The 27797-nt window shown below is 43.8% G+C and overlaps 1 protein-coding gene across 1 annotated transcript in view; it reads right to left on the bottom strand.

Moving 5' to 3' along the window:
* YWHAQ (tyrosine 3-monooxygenase/tryptophan 5-monooxygenase activation protein theta) overlaps positions 1 to 23197 on the bottom strand; it is a 42386-nt gene extending 19189 nt beyond the window's left edge. The window contains exons 1-2 of the mRNA XM_068280314.1: positions 23084 to 23197; positions 20151 to 20559 (exon numbers count right to left, since the gene is read on the bottom strand). Of these exons, the coding sequence (XP_068136415.1) occupies positions 20151 to 20447 (297 nt within the window). The 5' untranslated portion in view covers positions 20448 to 20559; positions 23084 to 23197. The remainder of the gene's footprint in view (positions 1 to 20150; positions 20560 to 23083) is intronic.
* Between the last annotated feature and the right edge of the window lie 4600 nt (positions 23198 to 27797).

Here is a 27797-nt window from a genome sequence, read left to right as displayed (position 1 = left end):
TCCCTGCTAATTGGAGGGAAGGGACGGGGGCAGGGACTGGAGCTATGCAGGAGGCGGGGGAGCAGCTGAGACTGACACTACAGATGTAAACACAGCCTCACAGCACGGCTGTGATTTATGAGGGATTGACCTTAGTGGGGTTTGGGATAGCAACAGAGGCTGGGCTGTATAGGCAGATCCAGCCTCTGTATGCAGATAACATTCTTTAAACACACCTCGGGTTCTCTTTAAAGCCCCATCTACACGGAGGGACATTGTAGCGATCCGGCGGCTCGATTAGCCGCCGGATCGCCTCTTCCGCGAGCCCGCCGCGTCCCCGCATTCGATTCCCCGCTTATCTCCCGCACGATTCCCTGCCATTGTCCCCTTGCGGGGATCGAGCAGGGAATCGGCGGTACGGAGATCCGTCCTGTCGGATCTTATCAATCGAGCCGCATCAGCGGCTCGATTGATAAGCATCGCGGCCGCATCTACTCGTGTAGATGCGGCTTAAGACAATTAACCAACCTTTTCAGCAAGTCATTGTTTTATATGAATTCTCATGCAGGGAATACACTGAGGTTTTTGGCAGATCATTGGCTTGATACATAATTTCTATTAGGTCCAATATGATTTAGATCTTTTTCTGCTCGATTTTCTCATAGATGTGAATGGAAAGCAATCGTAAATAGGATTGGCGAGTGAATATAAAAAACACCCCACCACCTCATTGGGCTCTATTCACAAAACTTGTCAAATGTCTTAATCATCACCCAATTGATAAAAATAACCTTTCAACGCATTTACAAGCAAAATAAATCACTCAAAATAAGTTGTTCCTGATGAACTTCATTTTAACATTACTTCTCTTACCTTAATTATATTTTATTTGTGCTCTTTGGGAACTTAACCCAGGCCTGGGCAAACTTAGCCCTCCAGCTGTTAAGGAACTACAAGTCCCACAATGCATTTGCCTTTGAGTCATGACTGTGGCTGTCAGACTCCTGCAATGCATTGTGGGACTTGAAGTTCCTTGACAGCCACAGTCATGACTCAAAGGCAAATGCATTGTGGGACTTGTAGTTCCTTAACAGCTGGAGGGCTAAGTTTGCCCAGGCCTGAGCTAACTTATTGAAGTAGGAGCGATATTTTGACTAGAGTTCCACTTTGAGGAACTACTGTGGTTTTGGATGAACCCAAGTTATAGACCTCAAATTAAATCAAATCAAGAGATAGCACACTACAGGGTTGTCTTCATATACAGAGTGCACTGTACTAGGTTTGCACCACGTGTAATGGAAATGGGCCCAATGTGGCTACAGACATCACACCGCGGCTGTACTGTAGCCAACAACAATGGAACAGTTTCCATCGTGTGCTGGTTTTGCGGAGCGGTCCGATCTGAGAATCTGCAGCATGCTGCAGAGTCTCACACAGCCGCATCCACCCGCCGTCTCTTCCAATACACTCCCACATCGGGAGATGCGGAAGTGATGCGTAGCCGCATCGGCTCACATTCGCAAGTGCAGACGGCCCCTTTGTCGAGTGCACTGTACTATGTTATGTAACAAATGTAAAACTGTTTTAAAAGGTTGTTAGAATGTTATACTGCACATCCAAATCTAGAGTTGTCTAAAAGAAAAACATGTATCCACATATACAATATATGCTGTACTCAAATTGCCTCCAAGTACAGAAACATCTGTACTGAAACATGACTCATTGGTGACAATACTGTCTTGCTAATGCAACTGCTTGAGTAGCTGACAGCTGTAGTAATAGTTACTGAACAAAATGAGGATCACATGCTCCAACTTTACTGGCAGCATGCTTTCTCCAGACCAGTTTTAAATACTGAAACCAAAGTGGCAGGAAACTAGTTTAAGCAGCAATAGCAAAATTCATATTTCAATTTTTTTCCAATCAAGAAGATGGCAATTGTCAAGCAGCAATAGCCGTGCTCTGGTGATATATGGACTTGAAAAAAGCTTACAGATCAGATGAGGACTTTGCAGGTTCACATGCCTGTTCCAGTTGAGTGAGAAAAACCATTATTGCCGCTGGATGAATTTAGAATTTTCTAAAGCAGATTCATGGAGGGCTGAACCAGGCTTGACAAATTCCAGAATCCAGAGTTATATAAGAATTACAGCTGGGTTCTAATTCCTCCCTGAGGTCAGTGGGTCTGGCTTTATTGGGTTAGGGCCAGTTTTCACTAGTGTGGAATCTGCAGCATTTCTCCGCATGCGATTCGAACAGAGAGATGCTGCCTATTCTATAAATAGGATTGAGGTCAGAATCGAAATGTTGGTGCATGGCAATACCACAGCACGCACCTGAATCAATATATCTGTGCATGACAGGGTTTTTAATTATTCGGCTGCGGCTTCTCAACTGCACAGGTCCCTCGTCCACTTCAGAAAGGGACACGGCAACCCAGTGGAAATAGGCCCTTACCAAGAACCCAACTGTACATAAAGTGGAGAGATAGAGTTCGTATGAATGCATGCAAGGACAATTTGCAATAATTTTGTGTTTCATGGATATATGGTAGCCCAAACTATTTAGCAAAATTACAGTATTTCAAATGAGAGAAATATAATCACTTAATGGGGTTATGGAAAGGTGTTCTTTCAAATGTAACTGCTCTGGCAAGTACCAGCTGTCGTGTGAGGATTCACACCATACTATTAAACATTAACAATAACGTTTACATTTATACATATTGCTTGCTTTCCATTTTGCTCTAATATATCAAAGTACAACTCCAGCCAAAAATATTTAAATTTTGTTTTGGGCAGGGAATATTTCCAGATTTTTAGGTTTGTCTACCCCGTAAGGAGGGAAAAAAAAAATTACCTTTTATTATCTGTGACCTGGACGGCCATACTTTTTTTTGTTTGTTTTCTGCAAAGCAATACATTTGTATAAACAGCTGCTGAATGTGTTAAGGGCTCTTTCCACACCAGAGCCCTTTTTGTGCGTTACAACGCAAAGGCAATTCTTTGCGTTAATCAAGGTAAAATGAAAGTCCATAGACTTTCATTTTACCTGTCACCAGATACTGCGTTTCAGTTCGACGTACCCGGGAGCGTCGATCTGCTGGGAGCCGGCGTTTACCGTCGGTATCAATTAATACCTACCACCGCTGATTGCGCCGCACCGCAGATTCCCCCGACGACACACCACAGGTCATATAACGCGTGCAGGAAAGTGCTCCTGCACGCGTTGATAGATGTGAACGAGGCTTAAAGGATACTCCTGCTAGCTGTAGTGGAGGTGCAGTGCTGGGCTCTTGGCATTGCCAGTGTGAACGGGTCATAAGCATCTTTCACCGCACACGAGAAGCAATTCAGCCTCTTGGCTCTGAGAGCCTTCTGACTGCAATTACCTGCAGCCTAACGGCAGCATTTGCAACCAGTGATGGGCTTTCGAGTACAGAAGTACTAGAGTTTGGAATGCTAATGTAGGTTTATTAATGCACCTGTGCCTGCGGGATAGGGATGGTTAACTTACCCAGAAGTCCGGGGATCCTATGTGTGTCACTGCTGTAATACGCTTCCTATAGTGAGCGTTCCACCAATCACTACCGCACATCCATGTCCTCCTGGTAGAAGGAGGAAGTGCAAAGTGCAGTAGTGGGTGATGTAATGCATTCCATAGGTCGCGTATGACAGCAATGGCATGCATAGCATCCCCGGACTTCTGGGTAAGTTAATCCTCCCTATCCTACAGGCACAGGTGCATTAACTAACCTACATTAGCATTCTGAATTCAAGTACTTCTGTACTCAAAAGCCCATCCCTGTTTGTAACCCGACACGTCATTGTTTAAAACATGGAGGCATTACAGGGTGGGCAAAAAACATCACATTTGACAGCAGCTGTTGTATTTGACTGGCTCATTTCCGAGCTAGTTAAGTTTACTCAAAATTTGAAGCTACCCAAACAGACATCCCATTCAGCAATGACCGCTACCACATTTTCTGAATTTTTTTGGGCCACCACTAGAAGGTGTTGTGGAAAAATAGCATATAGTCTGTTTATTACAATCCAACAGCACATAATTATGGCTAGAAATATATAAACTTTACAAAGTGAAACATGAGTCAGAAAACAAAGACCACCCCAAATAGAAGGGATAACTCAGAAAAGGTAGTTTTACAAAAAAATACACAGTTAATTGTTTTAGTAAATGAGGGCCCATTCACATCGGGGCAATTAATGGTCGTTTTCCACAGTTTTACAAATTGCCAGTAAATGTCCGGTAAAAAAAAGAAATCTGTAAAAGTCTGGCTCTATCCACTTAAAGAGAATCTGTATTGTTAAAATCGCTCAAAAGTAAACATACCAGTGCGTTAGGGGACATCTATTACCCTCTGTCACAACTTCGTCGCTCCTCGCCGCATTAAAAGTGGTTAAAAACAGTTTTAAAAAGTTTGTTTGTAAACAAACAAAATGGCCACCAAAACAGGAAGTAGGTTGATGTACAGTATGTCCACACATAGAAAATACATCCATACATAAGCAGGCTGTATACACCCTTCCTTTTGAATCTCAAGAGATCATTTGTGTGTTTCTTTCCCCCATGCACTGAAGTTTCAGGCTGCTCTTTTCTTCTTGCAAACAGCTTTGCCCTTGTTTGTAATTCCTCAGTATGTGAAAGCCCAGCCAGCTCAGAGGACGATTTATCCAGCTGATTAGAGCAGCTTCTCTCTTCTCTCTTATCTAAATAACACACAGGCAGTGTGCATAGAGGGGCCAGAAAGGGTGAGTTCATAGCAGAACCACAACACTGAAGAACTTGGCAGCCTTCCAGACACAGGCCGACAAGTCTGACAGGGGAAAGATACATTGATTTATTACAGAGACTGTCATAGTAGAAAGTGCTGCAGTTAGCCAGAACACATTAGAATAGCTTTTGGAACATGTAGGATGATAAAAAACAGGATGCAATTTTTGTTACGGAGTCTCTTTAATATATATTCCATCACCTGCACAGTAGGGATGATCCATGAGATGCAAATTATTCTGAAATTGTGCAAAATGTTATGCAAATGTATGCAGTTTGAAAATGGACCAATCAATTTCAACCCAGGTTTAAACTGATTGGTCCATTTTCAAGCTGCATAAAAAAAGTGCATACATTTGTATCAACTGATTAGTTTGCATATCTGATCATCTCTACTGCACAGATTGCAGAGGACACAGAATGCTGCAGGCTAATACACACTCCCTGCAAGGCTGTGGTAGGAACAACTCAAACTGAGGAGTTAGGGCAGTTTCCACTAGCATGGAAATCGTGCCGAATCCGCAGTTTCCCTGCAGGCCAATCGCACAGGGAAACTAACATAGGGAATGATGGTGCTGCAGCATTTTTCAGTGTGGGGACAGCGAATCCCATAGCCGTGCATATCACAGCTTCCGGGATTCTGCTGCATCCTTGCACAACAAGGAAGTGCCGCTGCGTGTCTTGCAGGACGCACAGTGGCTAGTGGAAACGGGCCCTTACCAAAGTTGGAGTTTAAATAATTTTCGCACCAATTCCACTGCCCTTCTGACATCTGTGGTGCAGAATGCAGGAACTTCTATGCCAGCTTTCAGCAACAGTCCTTTTCCAAAGCATCTCACTCAAATTATGCTTCCCAGAATGCACTATTGTCACAGGTGGTGAAGAGGCTGCGGTCCAGGTACTTCAAGGACATTGGCTATGCTTATACACAGAATAGGTAGCAACTGAGCACCACCGCTTATCCAACACAAAGAGGTGGGGAGGAATATTTTTACTATTGGAACTATGTGCCAATCTCACACCATGGCTTCAATCAAATCAAGGCTGGTCGATAAAAACCAAGTCGTCAAAAAAAGCCATTATTTCCCACAATGCAACAAGGTTCACAGACAGCAAACTGTCAGGACCATGGTCATGACATCACACTGTGGGAGGGGTTTCACTACAATATCAGCCATACAGCCCCCCCCCCCCCGTTACTGATTGGAATGAAGTTCAGTCCTGGATTAAAGCTCCTGATTAAAGGAGGCCATAAGTCTAGCGACTTAGCGGCCGAAAAACTGTCTGATAATTATTAAATGGACGAAGTCGAACAGAAATTGGCCTGCGGTTTATGGGCAACTAACAGATCTCTCTGATCAGACTCAATGAGCACTTTTGCCCCCCCACAAAAAGAAAAAATAGTTTGCAAACCTCTTTACAATGAATTGAGGTCCATGTGCTCAAAAGAAAGTTCATTTCTCTAGACACCATAAATCAAAGTTTCCTAAGCTTGTTAGAAATGCTTGAATTAATAGTTGTTAAAAGCTTTGCCTTGTAAGGAAATACAATGGATTGCTGTGGCACTGACCTGAGCACTTCAGTGAAGGAAAACCGCTTTGTCTGTCTTTATGCCAAAGTAACCACACTCCCTGGCAGTGACGAAACATTGAGCTCAGGGAAACAGATTTTCAGCATATTTGCTCAGAAACCTATTAAGTAAAAATGTACTGCAACTTGGCTTGAGGGTAAAATAAAAAAGTACAGTAGTAACATCCTAACATAACATTCTGTAGTATATTCTCAAGTAGCTAAGCTGCTGATAACAGATGTCTGCTCCAGAGCAAGTACAAGAGCTACAAAACCTGCATGGGTGGAGGAACGTAAAAAAAAAAAAAAAAAAAAAATCTGCAAAGCCATAAGTTAATATATGCATACTAGACTTGCTGGAAACCGTAGCAACAGTACACAGATGTGTTCAGGACCTCCCACAATTTTATCTCTTTAGTGCTTGTCTAGAAGTCTGCACATGTCTGGAAAAAAACCATTTAAAGCATCTCATGCTATGTACACAACATACAATTTTCTGTTATGCTGGGAACAGATGGTTTGATAGATAATTTCCAACACGTCCAATCTCACTTTCGATCATTTTACCGCTTGATTTCTGATAGAAGTGAATGGAAATTGACAAGGAAAGATAAGAGAATTGAGCAGGAAATTGAGCTGAAAAACTAATTGAAACATGATCGAACGTCAAATCGACCGCAAAAACATTGTGCATTCCCAGCATTAGGTTTTCTGGTGCACACCAAGAACGCTTTTACAAACGCCAGCACTTTGAAAAGAGCTTGGCAAATGTATTTGAATGGGATGAATCCCACCAGAGTGATGCGATTTTCTCCCAAACGCGGATCCTGCAACATTTCAGCTGATTTCTGAAGCTATTCAGCCTCAATGTTAAGTATAGGGGGAAAAAAAGAAAAGCACCAAAAGTGCTAGATCAGAGCGATCTTCCAAGCGTTTTTGTAAGGGGTCGTTTCCACTTGTGCGGTTTCCGCAGAGTTTCCCTGCAGGCAAATCGCGCTGGGAAGCTGCCATAAGGAATAATAGCGCCGCCGGCCAAAATGCTTGCGCTAGCAATTTGACCGGCTCTTCCATCCGAAGTTGTGCGGGAGGCTGCGAATCTCATAGCAGTGCATGGCACGGCTGATTGGATTCCAGAAGCACCAGCGCGTGTCTCGCAGACGCATGTGGCACAAGTGGAAACGGTCTCTTACAGAAGCTGTTTAGTTACATCTCTACTGTAACAAAACACCGCTAGTCATGATTAGAAAATTGCAAAGCACATGCCTAGAAAAATCACGCCAAAAAGCACCTTAGACTTACCTGCCAGATAGATTTTTTTTTTTCACAACATGTTGGAAAAAATCTGGCAGGTAAGTATAACAAAAATTCTATGGTGTGTACCTAGCATGGCATCAATTCAGAGGCTGTTAGGTACACACACAATTTTCTGCACCAGTGTCTCTATGGCTACTGCACCATCTATTTGTGGGAATGCTGGTGATACACTAACGACGATGCCCCATTTTTCCTGTACATCTTAGTCAATCCCAAACATGCCTTCCTACCATGAAGCTATTCCAGTGTACAAGGTAGTACACAGTATTAAGCGGTCAATCATGTGCCACTCCAACCTGATACATTAGATAAAATATAATGAGTTCCTTAAAACCACATGTGTAAATAAGAACAAACAAAAAAAAACACAACTTTAGCCCAGGATTGAATTTAAAGGGACACTACAGCGAAAAATTGTAAGAAAATTTAATATATGTGCAAACATACAAATTACACTTTTTCCAGAGTAAAATGAGCCATAAATTACTTTTCTCTTATGTTGCTGTCACTTACAGTAGGTTGTAGAAATCTGACAGAAGTGACAGAAGAGGTTTTGGACTAGTCCATCTCTTTATAGGGAATTCTCGGGGATATATTTATTTTCAAAAGCACTTAGTGAATGGCAGTTGCTCTGTCCAACTGCCAAAAAACTGTAGGGAGCAGGGAGGCTGGCCAGCATCATTTAAATCCTTTTTAGGGAATATCTTTATAAAGGAAAAAAGCCTTTCTGAGAATCCCCTATGAATTGATGGACTAGTCCAAAATCTGTCACTTTTCAGATTTCTACTGCCTACTGTAAGTGACAGCATAGGAGAAAATGTATGGCTCATTTTACTCAGGGAAAAAAAAAAAAAAAAAAAAAAAAAAAAAAAGTTCTTGTTTAGGTTTGCACACATTTTAAATGTTAATTTTTCGCCATAGTGCCAAATCAGTAGCCGACACCCCGTTTGCCACAAGAAATCTTTATATTTTCTCAGATAGATCATCAGGGATGATATTGAGGCGAAACCCTCCCATAGTGTGATGTCAGGCCTGTGAACCTTGTTGCATTGTGGGAAATAACAGCTGTTGCCAACTGCCAAACAAGCAGTAGCTCCCTCTGTGCGCATGTTTTTATAGAGGTGTATACTGGTAATGGCAGTAGGTGCAGTCTGATTTTTTTTTTTGTCTCTTCTACTGGAAGTAAAGATTACCTGATGGCTCATGGTGGAAAAAGCAAGATGAATGAATTTACACAACAAATACCAATCATTTGTTCTATTTTTAAGTTCTCGCTTCGCAATGTATTGATTTTTCTCCAATGCTACTATCTTCAAGTATCTCTAAGTAGAACTTCAGGAAGCAGAATGCTACCTAGCTGTACTAGTTTGAAAGTACAGATATCATTTAAACCATTACCAAATCATTATGCAAGATTGTTTTGGGTGACCATGTCTAAAGTGTGCATATAGTTGACAGGAGAAAAGCACAATACAAATACTGGAATTATTTTTGTTCAAAATAATGTTACACAGACTATAGGTTTGTCAGAATGCCACAATTGTTCTGTAAATTTCACATGTGCCTGCATTCCCCATATGTGGATCCAATGTGGCATCCTTACCGCTAGACAAGTACATGCAATAGGCCTGAACGATAAATCGTTTTTGAATCGAAATCGCGATCACGGAAAAGACAATTCCGTGATCGCCATAGCGGCGATTTTTATCCCTTTCTTCTGTCAGCCCAGCATTCCCCGCTACCGCTCGATGCAGCAGCGGTTTGGGGCGGTTCAGCGCCAGTACTTTCAGTCGCCGTGACGGAAGCTGCTCAGTGTCTCCTCCAACTTCCGCCTACTAGTGTGCAGCCAATCAGCAGAATGGATGGCAAACTCCGCCCACGAGCTCTCACACTAGCGGCGGCTGTCTCCTACTAGTACCTCATCACTGTTCCCCAGCCCCCGGCTAAATCCCCTGTCTCTTCACTGCAGTGTGCAGCTATAATGTAATTTAAACTTCGGCCGGAAAGCCTCCAGTCCCGCCCCCTCCATCACAGCTCCTGCATCAGCTGCGGCAGGTGCACGTCCTGCCCAAGCCTCTCTTTTCAGCTTGTCAATCATGGACAGCCCACCCCCTCCATTTCTGCTCATTCCATCTGCTGCAGCTTGCCAATTATGCACGGCCCGCCCCCTCCATCCTCAGCTTGTCGCTAGTGTGCATGGCCATGTATGTGGCCATGCAATTTGGAGTTGTACAGTCCTGCCCCCTCCCTCAAAATAGCCAATCACGGGCAGCGGGACTTTTTAGGAACTATGGGGGGAGGGGATGTAATCACAAGACGACCACAGATTACAGCAAGCAGGTAAACCTCTCATTACTTATGCTGCATACACACTTGAGATAAAAGTCTCTGGAAAAGGCAAGATCACAGACCAATTATACCCCATTCCATGTAGTATGAGAGCCATACCTTCACAGTCTATTCTATGGAGCTGCACTCCCCATCAGATAAAATCTTTGCAAGATGCTGCATACACAGATGCTGTACACATTCAAAAGATTATCTGCAAAAGAGCTCTTCCTGCAATAGATCCATTCCTTCAAAATGCATTCATAGTCTATGAGATCTGCAGATCATCATACACACCTTGCTTAGCAGGCAATCATCTGCAGATCAGATCCACCAGGATGGATTTTCAGATCTGCAGATGATTGCCAGATATGCAGATGAAGTCTGTTAAACAAGGTGTGTATGAGGATCTGCAGATCTCATAGACTATGAATGCATTTTGCAGGAATGGATCTATTGCAGGAAGAGATCTTTTGCAGATAATGATCTTTTGAATGTGTAAGGGCATCTTTGTGTGCAGCATCTTGCAAAGATTTTATCTGATGGGGAGTTCAGCTCCATAGAATAGACTGTGTAGGTAGGTTTTGTAAAAAACCCCATAGCATTACATTGGGAAGAGCTTTTGAAACCTCTAAAAGCTCTTCCCAATGTAATGCTATAGGGTTTTTACAAAACCTCATTGCTCCAGTGTGCACAGACACATAGGATAACATTAGCAGCAGATTTAAAAACTCAAAACGCTCAGAAAAAACTCCTCTGGTGTGTTTCAGGCCTCTGTGCAATATCTTGGTCGTTTATTCCTCCTGATTGTACTTGCAACCATTGCTGAGGGAGGTTTAAGGTAGCCATACATCTGCAGATTTAGCAGCCAATCGACCCATCTAATGCGATAATATTGAATTGGACGACAATCGGCGCTGGCAAAGATATGCTTGATCAACAATGCAACTCGCCCTACCTTTTCCTAGTAACGTACATTGTGAATTTAGTGCTAAATCTCTATTTAAAGAAAATCGTGAATAAAATCGAAATTGCAATTGACAGAAATCATGCGATTCAATCTTTTCCTAAAATCGTTCAGGCCTAACATGCAACACCAGTATTGCAAATGCAATGTGTGACAGTGCCCAGATATGCATCAACCAGGACAAGCACAATAATACATTGCACACATACACATTGCTTAGCTGGAGAGACATTCCCCAGCATGCAGCACTTCTACAATATCTCCAGCAGCAAAAGGAAAATAACACAAAGTGAATAGGCCCACTAACCTAGTTGTGGTTTTTACTCAGATATTGTTAAAGAGGAGCTGTCAGCCAAACTATCTCAGAAAAGAAAAAAAAATTCAAGTAGAGTAAGTATTTACTTACTGTAAGTAACATGTATTGCACTGTCCATATTGTGATTTAGTCATTTTTATAGTACAAAGAAAATCCTTTGGGATTTTCCATTTTGACTGTATCTTGAAGCCAATCCTGACATATTCTCGCTTATGCTACATACACACTTGAAAGATTAGTGAGAGATCTCAGACCAATTTTACCCCGTTCCATGTAGTATGAGAGCCATACTCCAGTCTATTCTATTGAGCTGAAATCCCCATCAGATAAAATCTTTGCAAGATTCTGCACACAGGCAACAGATCAGTATCTGCAAAAGATCAGTCCCTGCAAAATGCATTCATAGTCTGATATCTGCAGATCTCAATACACACCTTGTTTAACAGACATTCATCTGCATATCTGACAATCATTTGCAGATCTGAAGATCCATCCTGGTGGATCTGATCTGCAGATTAATGTTAAACAAGTTGTGTATGAGGTCTGCAGATATATAGACTATAAATGCATTTAAGCTGGCCACTAACGGTCCAATTTCTAACGAAAAATCATTTGAGCGATCAGAAATTCTGATCGGATTGGTTGTAAATAATCTCCATTGGTGGACACAATCGATTATGAACGAGTGAAAAAAATGTCGCCCGAATTAATGTTCGTCGAACGAAAATTTGGATTTTCTTGGTGGTCGTGACAGATAGGAAGCAATGATTGGTTAGTTGATGTAGTAAACGATTTTTCGTCCGAATTTGATCGCTCGAACGATTTTTCGCTAGAAATTGGACCGTTGGGTGTCCAGCTTTAGCAGGAACAGATCTTTTGCAGATACTGATCTTTCAAATGTGTGCAGCATCTTGCATCTGATGGGGAGTTCAGCTCAATAGAATAGACTGGCGTATGGCTCTCATACTACATGGATGGGGTAAAATTGGTCTGTGATCTTTCATTAATCTTTCAAGTGTGTACACACCATTACTCTATCATTGCCCACCCTCCTCCCAGCTCTGCAGTAGAAAGTGCATTGTCTCAGCATGGGAAATCTTGGTCACAGAGTGTGGGAGGGGAAAGACGGGAGAGAAAGGCTTCAGCCACTCAGGCTGCATTAGCTATGTCTAGGGGAAAAGTCAAGAAAACCCAGCATGCACTGCAACTTCCTGCAGCAGATGTACCAAATAAGAACCAGGGAATCTGAGGAATGATGATGTTTTATGGAGAAGAAAACTTAAGTGATTTTAAACTTTTGGATTGCCTGGTTAGCATCCTTGTTACTTATTTACCAACTAAAACTAAAAGACATTTAATTCACACTTTAAAGCCCAGTTCAAGCCTCTAGTGACATTTAAATTCTGAATAAAAAAGGAAAAATAACCTGTCAAGGTTATTTCTGCGTGTGCTTCCCTTGTGAAGAATTTTCACCACAGGAAATAGACAGCACAAGACCTGGATTCACTCATTTCCTTCCAATACCCAAAGCTCAGACCTAGAACCCTGGATGTTATAAATTGTAGAAATACTAAAAAAGAAATGCTTTTTTTTCTAATAGCATAAAACAATGGTAGGCAGTTTGCAAGCTCCTCTGAGGAAGTGTTAGCAGCAAGACTACACACTACCTATGTAAAGGGCTGCTGAAGAGGTCAGTGCTTTATAAATATTCCGGGCCAAATAAATAAAAAAAAAAAAAAAAACATTCCTCCCTACTTTCAGCTGAGGAAACATGGAAACTAGTACACAGTTCTACAGTGAGGGCCTGTTTCAATTGGTGCGATTTCTGCGCCAAATTCACACGGGGAAACTACCATAGGGTACAATGGCACCGCTAGCCAAATTGCTTACGCCAGCGATTCGCCTGACATTTCCATTTAGGGGCGAGAGGCTGTGAATCCCACAGCCGTGCATGGCTGATAGGATTCGTCTGCATATCCGCAACCGCGAGTGGCACGTATGGAAACGAGCCCTCAGACATCGTAGCTGCTTCTCTAATGATGCCCAAACATACAGCAATCTGGTCAGAAACTGAGCACTTGTAACCGACTGGTAGTATAAAATCGGTTTGCCCCTTTCCAAACACCATAGATTTGCATAAAAATGTTGCTTTTTCTGCATCAACTGGGAATTCTTTGCATATCATTGGCCATCCTATAGTACAAAGCATATGCATACTACAAGCTTAAAATAATTATATTTGGGATAATCAATGAGATTAAAATTTAATGTTAATTTTGTGCAGAAAAAAATTGGATAAACTGCTCTGCAACAGCATAATGCCGATGGGCGGTCACAAAGTGGCTCCCCCTGGACCGCCTAACACAGATTGGTGAGATGGCAGTCCTTGCGAAATTAGCAGGTAATGAGCACTCGTGCGAGTTCCGTGCAAGGGGAAACAGCCGCGAACAGTCTGCCAGCCGCGATTGGAGCTGGCGGGCTGAAAGAAAACCAAAAGGTAATTTATATACAGTGCTGTGATCTAGAGCAGCACTGCACATAGGACAATTTAGGGGGAAGAGGAAGGTATTTTCCTTGGTGTCACTACAAGGCAGGATTGTCAAAATATTACTTTACTGAGATCTGCGATTGCATTTATTATTCCGTTTCAAACGCTTCTTTTGAATACCATTAGAAAATACCTTTGTGTTTTATATGGAAAATGTGTACAATAAAATAAAAAAAGTTGAATATATAATATGTAGCATTCTGTTAGAGAGCCTACATTTCCTCCAGTACAAGTTCCTTTAAATAAAAGCAATGCTTGCAACCCAAAGGGTGCTGTCTAGACACTCCCTCTCCAGTGCGTGGCCCCTGTTGCAGAAAGGCCAGGTTCATGTCTGCAGCATGGCTCTATACTGCAATGCCACAGACAACGGAATTGATGCAGCTGCAAAGATTATTGATCCAGCCAACTTCACTGTGGTGCTGCTGCACCGCTGACATGAAGACAACCAGGGACGCACAATGAAAATCACAGCAAGGAGAGGTGATGTGTTACAAGCAGAGTGCCATAGGAATAGCTTTTACTACACAACCTCAGACCACACTAATACAGATGGTATGATAAGTTAAATAGCTTTTTTTTTTTTTTTTTTAAGACAGGAAAGGGGCTATGTGGTGGATGTGTTATTCCACAAAGTAACAGCTATGTTTGTCTCGATTAGATTTGCAGATTTCTATCATAAAGAGAATATATGAATCGGCCTCTTCTAAATTTTACAAAAAAGGTGGGAGGACAGCTCAGCTAAATTAAGTGGTGTACTCTTCAAATGCCTAAAGGGACAAAGGTAGGTCTGGCCAGTTTTCAAAAGCCTCATACCCAATGTGCTTCAAGTGAAGTGCCTCAACCCCGCCGTTGCCAAGCACAGACCTACTGAAAATCTTTCTCTGCCCTGTATGAGTGCGGCTGTACTGCGCATGTACAAGTAGAGCCAGCCGCAAGGTAAAGCCGAAGCCACTTGTCCCAAGTATGGCCACACTCGACCACAAACAGAACCATGGCCAAGAGGGTCTCAAGGAACGATGTGGAAATCCTCTGGAGGATCCAAAGGCATCCCTCTTTTTATTCAAGTATCAGTTTTATTTATTTAAACCATCTCAGGGTGTGCTTTAAATGTCATTTGGCAGCAGCATTTGACTTATTTCATTGTACTGTTGATATAATACGTTATTTTGGATGTTCTGAGGCAAAGCAAGTACTAGACATATGACCTGGGGCAAGACAAGACAAGGAAGCTGTAGGTGTAAGTAACAAGGCTCTTTCCATTTGCATTCCAGAGGAAGAGAATCAAAGAAACACATGCTCAGGATTTCAGGATTAGAGAGGTGACCTTAATGCCCCCCCCCCCCTATACAGCTTCCTGGTGTCTAGCAGTGACTCTCCACCACCATCTGGTTTCCCCAGTGGTCTAGCACTTTCCTCACCCCTCCCAAATATAGCATCCCTGGTGGTCTAGTGACCTCACAAAAATCATTAAGGGCCGGTTCACACGGACGGCAGGCGACGTTGGGGCGGCCAGGAAGTCGCGTCGTCCTGTGACGTCCCGTTCGGTGGTGGCGGTACAGAGATAGTCGCGATCGGCGTTTCTCGTCCCCGCAGGGGGACATGAAGCCGCGCCGGCTAGCCGTCCCTGGACGTTGCATGTGGCTTCTAGGGACGGCCGAAACGATGCGTTAAATCGGGATCAGAACGCCGCGTTTATGCAATCGACGGTAATAGACGGTAACCGCGTAATGCTAAACGCTCCTATTCACTTGAATGGGAGAGTTTAGCCGATGGGTCCCGAACGCTTGAAGGTAGACGCCGCCAAGCGTCCATGTGAACCGGCCCTAAGGGATATCACATGCAAGCAAATAAGTCTTGTGCTGCCCCTCCCTCTCCCTTCATAGTTTCAGGGCTTAGCACTCAAGGGCCAGAGGGTCAAACATAATGCAGAGTGGGAAACCGCTTGCATGCCAAATTTAAAGGGTACCTAAACTGAGAAGGATATGGATTATTCATTTTAAAATACCAGTTGCCCGACTCTCCTGCTGATCCTGTGTCTAATACTTTTAGCCACAGCCCCTGAACAAGCATGCAGATCAGGTGCTCTGACTGAAGTCTGACTGGATTAGCTGCATGCTTGTTTCAGGTGTGATTCCACCACCACTGCAGCCAAAGATCAGCAGGACAACCAGGAAACTGGTATTGTTTAAAAGGAAACATCCATATCCCTCTCAGTTTAGGTTCCCTTTAATGGGACTGCAGGCCAGATTTGGCCCGAGGACCAGAGCTTGACACTTATGCCATAGAGGAAATCTGAGTTTAATCCCACTTTAAAAATGTCAAGGTAACGCAATAGAGCAGAGGTGCCCACACTTTTTCAGCTTGTGAGCTACTTTAAAAAAAATGAGCAAGTCAAAATGATCTACCTATGTACAATTTTAGGAGCACATTTGTATATACAGAATGGATACTGTAGTAGGGTTGGGATCTACCATGAAGTCCTTTGCGATTTACCAGTAGATCACGATCTACCCAATGGGCACCCCTGCAATAGAGCTTAACTGACATGCCCAAACAAGAAGATGCCACCAATACAAGCCTAGAATATCTTACTCTGCAAAGAACAGGCATGAGCATGCAAGTTCTGACTTTCCTGGCTGTATGCTAGTTTCAAGTGTGTGCCTCATTTCTGAATGCAAAATTATTAGCATAGCAAACCGTGTTCTCCCCAGAAATTTTTTTCCAGCCGGGTGGCATGAAATAGTAGCGGGGTAGGGCGAGATAAGAGAATGCAGAGTCGGTGCTTCTCTGCACAATTCTGCTTACAGCAGAGGAGGTGAGCCAATGACAGCCGGGTGCCCATCAAAACTACACGGGTGGAGCAACAGGCGAAAACAGCCTGGTGAGAACACCGGCAAAGCAGCAGTACTTCAGGAGCAAAGAGGACCTTCGCAGTGAGCATTTTCCAGTTGACATGCACTGATTTGACTTCTATTCATTTACAGTAAAGTGTGGGCAAAGCCAGCGTCTCTCACAGCAGCAGTTTCCTTCGCTCTAGAAGACACTTTTTGCCGCTACCAGCTCTGCATTGTTACAGTTTATGAAACGAAGACTGATATTTGACAGCCAATACATGAAATGCTGTGTACAGGTACAGATGAAGAACCCCTGGCAATGGATGTGCTGCCAGGGGATAAGAGTATCTAATACACTACATATCCCTGCCATATATTAGGTTCCCTTTAAACTGGTTCTCCAGATGGGGGGGGGGGGGGGGGGGGAGGTAGAACGCTCCAAGTCCCTATTGTAATATGTCTATCAAAGAGACAGGAGAGAAGGTTGGAATGCCACTACATAGACAGGAAATCCCACCCTTGACAGCTGGTACTGAAACAAGTATTTCTATTGGGTGTTCTATTTCCAACTCCTGCTTAGGAGCCAATGCTAGCATTTTGGAAATTGCCTTTTCTGCGCCAAGGTCAGCCACACTGGAGACAAAGGCTAGAAATGAAAACGTTGAAAAATGTTACATACCTGGGACTTCCTCCAGCCCCCTCCACGCAGATCACTCCCTCTCCGCCGTCCTCCGCCTCCTGGATGATCTGGTAAATGCCCCATTATCTTCGGCCAGTCATCAAAATCCACCCACCCGCACTCCCGTGGCTGGGAGTGTTCTGCACCTAAAGCTCCAGGAGCACTGCGGGGTATGTGTGGCCGGGCCACACATGCACAGTAAGCCCGACCGGCTGTAGATAATGGGGCATCTATCGTTTCATCCAGGATGCAGAGGATAGCAGCAAGAGCTGAAGCAAGCCCCAAGAATGTATAAAAAAAAAAAAATCCTTGTCTCATGTTTACTTTAACCACTTCACCACTGAGGGGTTTTACCCCCTGACCACCAGAGCAATTTTCACCTTTCAGCGCTCCTTCCATTCATTCGTCTATAACTTTATTATTACTTATCCCAATGAAATGAACTGTATCTTGTTTTTTTGCCACCAATTAGGCTTTCTTTAGGTGGGACATTATACCAAGAATTATTTTATTCTAAATGTGTTTTAATGGGGAAATAGGAAAAAATTATTATTTTTCAGTTTTCGGCCATTATAGTTTTTAAATAAAGCATGCTACTGTAATTAAAACCCATGAAATGTATTAACCCATTTGTCCCGGTTATAAAACCATTTAAATTATGTCCCTATCACAATGTTTGTCGACAATATTTTATTTTGAAATAAAGGTGCATTTTTTTCAGTTTTGCATCCATCCCTAATTACAAGCCCGCAGTTTATAAAGTAACAGTGTTATACCCTCTTGACATAAATATTTAAAAAGTTCAGTCCCTAAGGTAACTATTTATGCTTTTTTTTTTATTGTAATTTTTTTTTTTTTTAATTACAAAAAAAAAAAAAAAATTTGGGGAGTGTGGGAGGTAATGAGTTAATTTATTGTGTAAATGTAATGTTTGTGTATGTAAAATGCTTTTAGGGTGTAGTTTACTATTTGGCCACAAGATGGCCATTGAGTGTTTGTTTACATGCGACCTGTAAGCGTCCGGAAGGACGCTTACAGGAAGCAGTAGGAGGTTGGGAGACGCACAATGATCTCGCTGTTTCTGAAAGAAGCAGCAGATCATTGCGGGGGCTAGATCAACGAACGGGAATGGATTTTCCCGTTCATTGATCTCCGGGCGAGCGGGCAGCGGCGTGCATGAGTGGCGGGTGCGCGCGCACGAGCGGCGGGAGCGCGGACAGCGGCGGGAGCGCGGAAGGTACGGATTTCTCCGTCCCTGGTTTTTTAGGAGGGAAAAAAGGGGCGGAGAAATTCGTACCGCTGGGGGTAAAGTGGTTAAGCTGGAGTTCCACTTTAAGTTCACTTATTTGCAACCTCATCACGCACAGTGTCACCAGGAAAAAGGATTTTCAATACGACTCCACCTTAATAAAAACTTGCCCTTTGGCTGCATTTCCACTTGTGCGGTGGGAATCGTCGCGGGAAAAATTCGCATGCGGGTCTATGCGAATTTGCATCGACGACGATGTATGCGAATTTAACCATGGCAGTGGTGGTGTGCTTTTCCATTGTTTCTATGCGAATTCGCATGAAAATTCGCATAACCAAACTGCATGCAAATTTCCTATTAAATACATTGTATGCGATTCGCATAGCGGTTTGCGAATTCTGATGGCTCTGCCATGCGAATTTTTTCTGCACAGAAAAACGCAAATGAATCCTGACAAGTGGACACAGTCCCATTCACTTGTATTGCTATGCGAATTCGCGATAGTGGAAATGGGCCCTTTTAGTAAATTCCAGGGCAGTCATACCAAAAGGCTGCCAATGAACCAGTGCAAAGAAGCTGCTAAATATGCAAGAACTAAATTGTAACAGCATCACCTGTAGTCACATGCTACAGATCTTTCAGACTGCTTGGGTGCTCTAGGTAATTTCACTGGTTTCCAATCTAATTCCACATTAGGTGACACCGCTGTCCCAATTGGACTGCAGGTTGTCATCTGGGTATGATTCACTGTCTGGCCAGCAAAGACTTCTACATCATTTTATGTATACTTCAGCCCTTTAGCAGTCTGACCCAGCCCTCGACCCAAAATGTTTGGGGACCCATGATGTACAGTTTTAGTACAGATGCACTTTAAAAGATAAGGAATAGGGGCAGCGTAGCTCAACAATGATAGTCTCCTTATTGCTCCCAGAACAAGTCTTGAATAGCTGAGCCAAAGTTTTATCAGCAACTTTCACCAACCAAGTCACCACTTCACAATTCAAACCGGCAGAATCAGCTGAGCTACTATGGTTGAGTTGCTCACCAGCATGAAAGTCCACAGTGAACAATTTTCAAATTACAGCAACGAATACAACTTGAAGCATTCTAATTGGCAGAGAGGGTACTATCCACACAATTTCCCTATGGACTTTCATCAGACTGTCACCACAACCATAATAGGGCTAAATCAGCTGTGTGATAGGGGGTGCCCTAACTTGATCTACAAATCCTCACGTGTGAAATGTACAGAATACATGAAAAAAAAAAAAAAAAAGATGAAACTACACAATAAACCCATGAGATCAAGTTGCAAAAGTTATTAAAACCACTTTCACCACGTACAGTCTCAGACATCAATAGATCTGTGGCAATCGTAAAACACAGCAGTGAAGTTTAAAACTTAATTGACAACGGAAGCTATGACTTAATCCATCACCTGTGAAGCAGCAGCAAATTAAAAAAGTTTTATTTTGATGCAACCACCATAAATGATTAGTCACCATACTATACTACACAGTTGCCTGCAGAGGTAGTTCCATAATATTGGTCAATTCACGTGGGGCAAGCAACTTACCAACACAGTCCCACAAATATCCTTGAGTTCAGCCTCTATTTTCTCCCGGTACTCTACAACCAATGGTGATTTCTTATCCGGGTCACCACTTTTCTGTTCTATACTGGACATGACCCTCCAAGCGGACCTCTTTGTGCCAACCACATTCTTGTAAGCAACAGAAAGGAGATTCCTCTCTTCGTTAGACAGCTCTTCCCCACATTCTGTCACAGCCTTCATGCTTTCTGCCATATCGTCATAACGTTCAGCTTGCTCTGCCAGCTTGGCCTTCTGGATTTGCTCTGTCTTGCTTGCCATGGTTTATGTGTATTTTGGTAGCGCAAACAAAAGTTAAACGTGGAATGAAAAGTTAAGATGGGATCAAGTGAGGAGTTTTAGCTGGATCCGAAGCACAAAGAGGCAGCCAAACCTGTAAGAGAATGAATGGCAAGAGTTTATAAAAATTATAAAGGGAAGATGCATTTCTGCAAAAAGGCTAAAGCTATTGGCGCGAGTCTAGTTTAGGGGACCCAGCAAAGTAAACCTGATAGTGAACAGTTGTCCAATCACAGCACTGATGTAGAAACTTAGCAGTTCGGGGTGGTGCTGGCCACCCAATCACATTAGTGGAATTTCCCTATGAGGTCTCTTTCAGGGTCCCCTAAACTAGGACCAAGCTAAGAACCACATTTTGTTTACTTGAGTAGACAGAATCTGTAGGGTATTTGTATTATACATGCAATATATAAAGCTTACAGAAGGAATGAAAAAAACGTTCCTAAGTTACGCCCTATAGTGATGCCCAGAAATTATGAGATAGGCTAGTTCACTAGACACAAAAGCTATAAAAAAAAAAAAAAAAAAAAAAAAAAAAAATAATAATAGATGGCTGCCCTAGAAATGCCTTACTAAATGCACCATAGTGCACGTAATCCATTCAATGGAATAAAATGGAGAATCATCAAAAAGAAGGGAATATCTCCTTGCAAAAGGAGTTAAAAAAATAAATTATGAGTCAGACAGGAGGAGCACGGAAATGGAAATCAAACTACGGGAGGAGGAGGGATGGATCTCTGCCCTGCCTTTTGTCTCCAGGCTCCATGGATCATCCCCACCCTGGCTGCCTCTCCCTCCATTACTCCCACCCCTCAGGGGAGCAAGCTTCCCCGAGCCCAGAAGCACACTAGCAGCTTCACGGAGCATGCAAGCTAGCAGAGCTCAATGAAAAGCCAAGTGCTGCAATTTTCAAATCAACTACAACACACACACACAGACAGACATGCAAATACAAAGAATGCATTCTAACTGGAGATAATAAAAGCAGAGCAGCAGAGTCTGTATAAATTAGATCAAATACAGGTTGGCTACATAGATACACACCAGCATTCAGATTACAAATGGGTCTAAATCCTGAGAAAAGAAATTAACCATTCCAATCTCCAAGCAGCAATCAACACATGTTGGAATTCTGTGATCAGACATTGCATTTCAAACTAGTCCACATATTCATGCTCCCTTACTAATCCAGACGACAATCCACTACATTGCTTCATCTAGCTGAAAATGGCAATTTTTAAATACAGTGCTGAGACAAACTGCTAGTTAACCATCCAACAAGAGCACAGGAATACTTCACTCATAGAGCAAATATGTCATGGTGACAGGGAAATCACCCTCCTACCACTGGTGGGAGAGCTTGCAAAGCACACCATACATTTTCTGCTTGTAAAACCTATACACAAGCACACTACATCCTGGGAACAAACCATATGACATAGATGGCAATGGTAGTCAGATGACTATCAGCTGGAGTGGCATATCCCACATGTACAGAATGCCAATGACTAAAGTCCTGTTAGCAAGGGGCAACCTGAATTCCTTCAGGAACTACAGAAGCCAACAGAATGGGAATTAGTTCCTCATTTTAAAAGTGACAGAAGTTAGCCAACTATAATCCAGAGCTCAGAAACCTTTGTATGCAAAAAAGAAAATACAAAACTCAAATGAAAAATTTGATTCCCCCTCCCTTTACTAATCCAAATGCTTCTCCCCAAAATACTACATCAATTTTCTTTAAAAATATCCAAAGCTTGCTTGCACACAATTATCTAGTGGAAATATTGAACTTTTAGCCTTTAGAAAAATCTACACAAAATAAATAATTAAAATGTAAAATCAAAGCGCAATGTGAAACAAGTTCTTGGTGAGATAAAGTAGCAACAGATACCTTTTTCAATTTCAGCTGAAATACACATGTGGCAGATGGACTGAAACTTTTGAATGGCTGGTCAACAGCAGGCAATTCATACCAGCCTATTAGAATTTACCTGTCGACCTACAAACAGTTCAGATCAGCCTCATACATCTCTTGGCCAGTAGCAGTCACATTGGAGAAGGCTGTGATCAGCCAATCAGGGGAAGGCTCAGGAGCAGGCATGGGAGAAAAACCACAAAAAGCACATGCAAAGCACCTGCATGGTGACTGAAGCAGCCAATATCCCCAGCCCAGCATAACATGTAGCATCAGCAGAGCAGGATCACCCACAAGCACAGAGGCAGGTACCTGGTGCCTAGTGGGTGTCAGAGGGCCCAACTACCACGTTCTGCCCCCCTCTCAGATTACAAAAAAGAACCATGAGGGGGAGCCAAAGCTGCTACTTTAGTAGTATCCCTCTGCAGCAGCAGTGGATCCTGAGCTGACCTGTGGCAGGTGATGGGGTGACCCTCAGCAGGTGTGGCTGCACTGCACACACAGGCAGCCATACACAGGCGTCACACTGCCCCCTCCCCGCCATACACACAATGCAAGAAGCGGACAGAGCGCAGCCACCGCACACTGCAGGCAGCGGTGGTAATGGCGCCTGGTGGCAGCTCCAGCGCTGAAACACACCGTCCAGGTGGAAGAACGCCGCCACTGACGGAGCAGCAGTAAAGGTTGCGGCCGCCTCACTCACCTGGCGCTCCTCACCGTGCGAGCCGCTGACCGGCGTGGAAATGACAAGACAGACAACGAGAGACACCACACTGAGCCTCGGCGTAAAAGAAACCCTCCCGAATCTACCTAACCCAATTACCAGGCGTTGGCAAAGGGGCGGAGTGACGAAGCGCCAGCCAATCGCGGAGGAAAGGTCCGCCTGTCAATTCCGCGTTCCTTTAGCCCGTCTAGCCAATGAGAGTTTAGCGCGGGAGCGGAAGGCGGGACTGGAGGCGGCAGAGGAGGCCGGGCTAGGTTGAAGGACAGGTTGCAGTTTCGGCCACGGGGTTTCTTTCAATAAGATGCAGGGCGACATGACGTAATTGTTGCTGTGGCAACTGAGTTGCGGCTTTCCCTCTGCCTTCTCATGCTCTGAAGGCTGGGCGTGGTGGCGGCTTCCTGCAGCGGCGGTGCTGCACCACAGACTGGGAGGGGACCCGCTCCACGCTATGCATGTGCTGCTGAGCTGACTGGGCTGAGATGTCACAGGAAAGGGAGCTGTTGTACAGTGTATTTCTGGTCACTGAAGTGGGACAGTATTGCTTTCTATGTGGCTAGGCTGAAATCCAGCAGCCTATTATTAGTGTATAACTTGTTTCATCATTTCTTATCATCATGAGTGATCTCTCCCTTCTTGACACTAGTGCAGAAAAGGACCAAATGACACCTGGGGCGAAAATTAACTAATGAAATAAACAATTGTATCTATCTTCTTCCTTCTCCTAAATATGACTTTTTAAGATATTCCATAGTTTTATTATATGTTTAAAGAGAGTCTGAAGCGAGAATAAATCTCGCTTCAGACCTCATAAATAGCAGGGGCACGTGTGCCCCTGCTAAAACGCCGCTATAGCGCGGCTTAACGGGGGTCCCTTCACCCCCAAATCCCCCTCGATACACCCGGGGAGCGCTTCCTGGTTGGGGCAGGGCTAGCCGCCGCAGCCCTGCCCCACGCGCGTCTGTCAGCGCGTATCTCCGCCTCTCCCCCGCCCCTCTCAGTCTTCCTTCACTGAGAGGGGCGGGGGAGAGGCGGCGATGCGCCGCTGACAGACGCGACTGGAGGCAGGGCTGCAGCCGTTAGCCCTGCCTCCAGGAAGCAATAAATCACGACCAAATCTGCGACCAAGTGTCGCAGTGGTCGTTTTGGGGGTGAAGGGACCCCCGTTAAGCCGCGCTATAGCGGCGTTTTAGCAGGGGCACACGTGCCCCTGCTATTTATGAGCTCTGAAGCGAGATTTATTCTCGCTTCAGAGTCTCTTTAAATCTACTTTTTCAGTTGTAACTGTTTTGTTGTTTTTTCTCAATGACACATTCATTGAAGTAAGCCAGAGCTAAAATCTATGAACTATTGTCCCTTTTTATCTCTTTGCTGCTCTAATGCTGGGGATACACGGTACGTTTCTGCACCGTGTATTGGCCAGCTGATAATATTCAGCTGGCCCGATCAAGCCGCTCGACCCCCGCCCGCTCGATTCCCGCCTGCGGACAATAGCAGGGAATCGAGAGCTGATAAGGAAGCACCGGCAGGGGTGAGCTGTAATCGATCCGCACGGACAAGCGGGGACGCGGCTGGGGTCGATCTGGCGGCTAATCGAGCCGCTGGTCGACTCGTGTATCCCCAGCATCAGAAGCCATTTTCTGTTAGGAAAGAGTTTGATAGTTGGAATTTCTTATCAGTCAGGGTCACACTGTAGTCACTTCCTGTCTGAGTCAGGACTGAGTCAGCCACTTACATAACTGATATTTACCTCTTTCAGGCAGAGAAAGAAAAAAATGAACACAGCATAGTTATTTGTGTGCTAGGCACTGTCCATACACATGTCACCTCGGGTATCCTTTAAACTGTGCTGGTAAATTACAGTGACCAGTTTCTAGAGATGCGAAGTTCGGATCTTTTCAATGATCCGGATGATTTAAATCGGATCATTGAAAAGATCCGGATCTTTGATCCGAATCTCGGATCATTTTACAAGGGAAGCATTGGGGGTGAAATAACTAGCAGGACAGGAGAAGGGGAGGGGGATGGACACACAGAGAAGGGGAGAAGCTGGATAGAGGGCAGGAAGTGGACAGAGAAGGGAGGAGGGACGAGCAGGGAGTAGAAATGTTTGTTTGCACACAATACCCACATGCTGCAATCATATGCTTTACATATATTTCACCTATATATCCATCTGTATACTCCCAACTCCCATTCCTCAAAGCATTCCCAGAAGTAAAGTGCAGCTGTTTAGAGCAGTGCATGAGGATCATATTGCACAGCAATTACAGTGCCTGCCCTGTTCTAGCCCAGCACGCTGCCTGTAACGTTACTGAGCTGAGCCAAAAGTTTCCCATTTGTTCACTGTGCACAACTACGGAACAGACAGCCTATAATGAGCAGCACATTATAGCCAGTATGTGTGCTCTACATATCTGGCAGTGGCACCAATGTCCCCTCTCTCTCATCTACCTGTGGCTGTGCAAGGCTGCCTCCCCTTCAAAAGAGCGATGCATCTCTGCTCTGCTTCCAGGACCCCGCTGCCCGCTGAGAGGGGGCGTGTCGCTCCTGGCCCCGCCCCCTTTGCGATCCGAATCACTCATTTTGATGATTCGGGTGATTCGACTCACAAAATAGATTCGGATCAAAGATCCGAATCGTTCATGATCCGGACAACACTACCAGTTTCCTTTGGAGCTGTCCAAGAATTAGGGACCCCGTCCCAGGTGGCCAGGTGTGTTGCAGTAGGTGATGAAGAGGTTGCGACTGCACCGGGGCCCCTGGAGTAGAGAAGCCCACTAGGTGCTCTACTTCAGTGTTTCTCAACATTATATTGGTAGGTACCCCTTTTAAAACCCTGTACTCACCAAGTACCCCCAGCATAGCAAACATTATCACAAGTACCCCTTTACAAATATATATATGGAATCGTTGTACTTGATAATTTGATCTAAACAATTTCCAAACATTTACTATTGCTTTTATTTAAATAAAACACTAATTAGGTGGTGTTTAAATAAGATGTATCATTTTCTAAAACTCTTAATTTTGTTATGCTTGGTTAAGTATATCAAGCCCAAGTACCCCCTGGAACCATCAGAAGTACCCCCTGGGGTACGCGTACCACACGTTGAGAACCTAGGCTCTACTTCATCCATCTTATTAGCTTTTCATTGGTGCTATGCTGGTAATGGACACCTGTATATGTGCATATTAAACTGTTTCCTTACTCTAAATAGACCTCTGACACTGCAGCTGTCCTTGATAGGTTTTTAGTTTCCATACCAACAGAGTGCTTGGGGCCCCATGTAAAACTAGCACTGGGGCCCCAAGTTCCTTAGTTACGCCACTGCATGTCCCAGCTGACACACTCTGTGACCGCACAATTGGCTCTGTGCCTGCCTTCTGGCCTGTTCAGTTCTTTAAAGATGAATGATGGGGGGGGGGGGGGGGGGGGGAGCCTCTGATAATCCAGAGGCTTCCAGAATCATTCTTGAGCCCACCATTCCTACGCAAGGGCAGTCTAAACATATCTAACTAGAAATTGTTGTATTTGTTATTGTGGCCGCTCTCCTGTCTGTGTACAAGCACGTGAAATGTCGCCTTTATTTTTGTGTGTGTTTTTGGTGCATTTGCGTTAGCGTTTTTTACCACAGATGCGTTTTTCAAGTGTTTTGCGTGCATTTTAATGCGTTTGCGTTTCGCATATACAAAATGCATATGCATTACAAAACAATTTTATAAAAAAGAAACGCGTATAAAAATGCATGAAAAACGCATACCATTGCGTTTCTATTGACTTTCATTATGTGCGTTTTTTATGCGTTTTTGAATACCATTCAACAAAATATGCGTTTTTAAAAACGCATGTTTGAAAACTCATATGCGTTTTTTATATGCGTTTTTTCCTGCGGCTCATAGACTTCCATTAGGGCCTGTACACACTGCTGTGCTTGCGCTGCGCTTTTCAAATCGCATGCGTTTTTTAATCGCAAGGTCTTTTGAAAAATAATGAAAATCGTGGAGACCTGTACACACTGGTGTGATGCTCTTTTCCTATTCTCATGAAGGCTTGCGATTTAAAAATCGCATGCGATTTTAAAAGGGCTGCAGTGTGTACAGACCCTTAGTGGCAAAATCGCGGTTTCCACAATGTTAGCGTTTCTGCTAAGTGTGCACCTAGCCTCACTATGCAAGGTCAAGTACAGTCCACACCTATGCCTGTCCCAGCTTGGGCCTTAGAGATCTGGTCACTGTAGGTAAATTGACAACTGATCCCGAGTGTGTTGAAAAGCCAAAAGTTTACACCTCCGTAGGCCAGTGGACATTTTCCTGCTTGAAGATTTTGTTGTTTCTTCTTTTAGGAAAAATCCGGTCAGAGGGATGCACTGTGTTTTTCAACTTTTTTCACTGCCTTATATATGTAGTGGCTTCAAGGGCAGTATCAGAAATCTGTGGAAGCTGTGCTGGTGTTTAGTGTCACCTATACTGCCAATCACTTTTGCCATGCACGTTGACTGACATCCTTCCTGGACTACCAATCTTCCTGGTACAGCACTTCAAAAAAAAAAAAGTTTCAACAGACGAAGAAGGCAAGGCACTGTACCTTATGAAACTGCACCTTTAATCACAAATGGGCACAGACAACCTGGGGGTGGTTTTTTTTGGATGCACAGCTAAGGTATACTTGGGGGAAGGAATGGCATGGCTATAG

Source organism: Hyperolius riggenbachi, chromosome 4 (assembly GCF_040937935.1).
Source record: "Hyperolius riggenbachi isolate aHypRig1 chromosome 4, aHypRig1.pri, whole genome shotgun sequence".
In the NCBI taxonomy this organism is placed as follows: domain Eukaryota; kingdom Metazoa; phylum Chordata; class Amphibia; order Anura; family Hyperoliidae; genus Hyperolius; species Hyperolius riggenbachi.
Note: the sequence above shows the minus strand (reverse complement) of the source record. Positions and strands in the feature narration are given on the sequence as shown.